The sequence below is a fragment of the Octodon degus genome, unplaced genomic scaffold, assembly GCF_000260255.1.
Source record: "Octodon degus isolate 3935 unplaced genomic scaffold, OctDeg1.0 scaffold00123, whole genome shotgun sequence".
NCBI classification, from domain to species: Eukaryota; Metazoa; Chordata; class Mammalia; order Rodentia; family Octodontidae; genus Octodon; species Octodon degus.
Window position 1 is genome coordinate 7,136,210 of NW_004524699.1, and position 2,918 is coordinate 7,139,127.

Sequence of the window (2,918 nt, forward strand, 5' to 3'; positions counted from 1 at the left end):
TACAAAACCATGGGCTGGTGAGATGGCTCAGTGGTCTAAAGCACCTTAGAACAAGCTTAGCTAAGCAGAGGGACCGCGGTTCAATCCCCCAGCACCACATGCCAGCCAGCCCTGCCCCCTGGTGGGCTGCGCTGGACACACACACACACATAAATAAAATTAAAAACAAAACAAAACCAAAATCTAGTCACTTGGGAGGCCGAGGCAGCAGCATCACCTCAAGTTCAAGGCCAGCCCAGCAGCAAGCCCGGGCCAGCCTGCATTACGCAGTGAGACCAAACCAGACCCAGCAGTGTTCTCATTCCTCATCCTGGCTGCTCCTTGCTCTCCCCAACACAGAAAGCAGCCACTTCTTGCCTGGGTGACACTGTGCAAGCCAGCCACTTGGCCTTCCAGAGATTCCATTTCCTCCTCATTGGTTTATTTTTAGTACCCTGAGCTATCCGGCCAGCCCCCATTTACTCATTTGTGCTGTTTTTAAATAGGAGAGGGCTGGGCATGGTGGTGCAAGCCTGGAATCCCAGCACTGGGGAGGCCGAGGCAGGCAGATCTTGCAAGTCTGAACCTAAACTGGGCAACTTAGCAAGTTCCGGAGCTAATGGCGGAGAGGTACTTAATAATTCAGTGCCCAGCAAGTAGGCGGCTATGACCCGGGGCTGGTGCTCTCCTAGGTGTGAGCAAGGGCTACCAAAGGTCAGGGAATCAGCGAACAGCTCTAGCCTGAGATGGTGCTGATGTTTATTTATTATTTTTTGTCTTTTGGAGACAGGATCTTGCTATGCAGTTCAGGCTGGCCTTAGGCACACTTTGTCATTCAGCTGGTCTCAAACTTGCAATGATCTTCCTGCCTCAGCCTCCTGAGTGCTGGGATCACAGGTGTGCGCCACCATGCCTGGCTGGTGCTAATGTTTATTAACAGATGGGACACACAAGGGCACACGCCGCAGGGGTGGGACACTCCAGGAACCTTGGGCTAGGCCCCCCTCTTGCTCTGCCATTTCTCTCGGCGGCCTCCTGGGCCTGGTGCTTTGGAAGAGGGCTGCCAGCATATTCTCATGGCCAACCGTGCTGGGTGCTGGGTGGCTCGATGGCTTCTGGCATCCACATCTGCCGGTCCCCGTGGGCCCGAGGCTCAGCTCAGTCATTCACGTCCAGACCGAATTCTGGGTACAGCTCTTTGGTGGTGACACCTCGGATCACGGCTGAAGGAAAGAAGGGAATGTGGTAAGGTTTTTTTTTTTTTTTTTTTTTTTTTTTTTTGCGGTACGGGGGATTGAACTCAGGCAAGCACTTGTTCTAGTGAGCTCTCTCCCCGGCCCCAGGAAGGGAATGTGGATGTCCAGGAGAAGTGGCCGCAGGAAGGGCCCAAACCCCAGCCTGGCGTTCCTGCCCTGACTCCCAGGACCACCGCCTGGCTTTTGGCGGGCATCACAGTGTGTCATCGTGCCCCCACTCCAAGGGAAAGGGAACCTCCTTCAGGTAGGCCTCAGCACCTGCACCAGGCAGATGTAAGCTCCTAGGGGTGCCCGACTCTGCAAACCCTCAGCCCACCATGCCGGGTGCAGCAGCTGGCGCCCCGTACTTCAGATGTAATCTCCAGCCTGTGCTTGCTGCTCTGCTCAGCCCATGTGCCAGCCCTTGCCTCGCTCCAAAGCTCTGTGATATGTGGGTCCTTGTGTGTTGTTCTTTCTTTTCAAACTCTGGGCTTTTTTTTTTTCTTGTTCTTCTTTTCTTTTTGAGACAGGGTCTAGCTATGCAGTTGAGGCTGGCCTTGAGCTCACTCTGTAGCCCAGGATGGTCTCAAACTTTCAAAGATCCTCCTGCTTCAGTCTCCCAAGTACCGGGGAAACTCTGGTCTTTTTTCTTTTTTGGGGTGGGCTTAGCCTGCCCTGAGGGTGCGGCTGGTGCTGGGGATCGAACCTTGGTCCCCTGTGCCTAAGCTTGCCTAAGCAGGCACTTTATTTATTTTTGGTGGAACCAGGGATTGAACTCAGGCCCTTGCACCTGCCAGGCAAGTGCTTATTCTACTGAGCTATCTCCCCAGCTCCTAGAAGGCGCTTTAGAGCGCTTGGCTATCTCGAAACTCTGGTCTTTTATATTTTGGTACTGGGCATTGAACTCAGGGCCTTCACACTGAGCTACATGTCCAACTCTTTTTTAATTGTGAGGTGGGCTCTTGTTAACTTGCCCAGGCTGGGCCTGAATTAGGGATCCTCCTGCCTCAGCCTCCCAGACCGCTGGGTTCACAGATGTGTGACTACAAGCACAGGAGTCTTTCCTCAGGGTAGGCTGTCCAGGAGGCCTCCTTCACGTACCTTGTCGTGTTCCCATCTGCAACTGTCCTCCCTTGGTTCCTCCTCTTTAGAGTGTTGGAGCATTTTATAATTAATTAGCTGTGTTCATCTACTAACTGACCACGGTGCCTGCCCCAGAACTAAGTTCCAGGCTGGCCTGAGCTATGTGGTGAGACCCTCGGGGGCAAGTGCACAGGAACTGTCACACAGTCAACAACTGGGGTATCATCTTAGTAAAGAGCTTTTTTTTTTTTTTTTTTTTTTTGTGGAACTGGGGATTGAACTCAGGCCCTTGCGCTCGCCAGAGAAGCACTTATTCCACTGAGCCATCTCCCCAGCCCCAGTAAAGAGCTTTTTGTACAGCAAGAGAAACCACCGACAGAGTGAAGCGATAACCTGCAGAGTGGGAAAAAAATCTTTGCCAGCTATTCCTCAGACAAAGGACTAATACCTAAATATATATAAAGAACTAAAAATGGGGCTGGAGAGATGGCTCAGTGGTCTAAAGTACCTACTTGAAACAAGCTTGGCAAAGCACAGGGACTGCGGTTCGATCCCCCAGCACCACATGCCAGCCAGCCCCACCCCCTGGTGGGCTGAGCTGGCCACACACACACACAATAA

The 2,918-nt window shown here is 52.6% G+C and overlaps 1 protein-coding gene across 1 annotated transcript in view; it reads right to left on the minus strand.

The window, feature by feature from the left end:
• Positions 1-840: 840 nt before the first annotated feature.
• The window catches only part of Swi5 (SWI5 homologous recombination repair protein), a 9,892-nt gene continuing 7,814 nt past the window's right edge, over positions 841-2,918 (minus strand). The window contains exon 6 of the mRNA XM_023700257.1: positions 841-1,202. Coding sequence (XP_023556025.1) covers positions 1,138-1,202 — 65 coding nt within the window. The 3' untranslated portion in view covers positions 841-1,137. The remainder of the gene's footprint in view (positions 1,203-2,918) is intronic.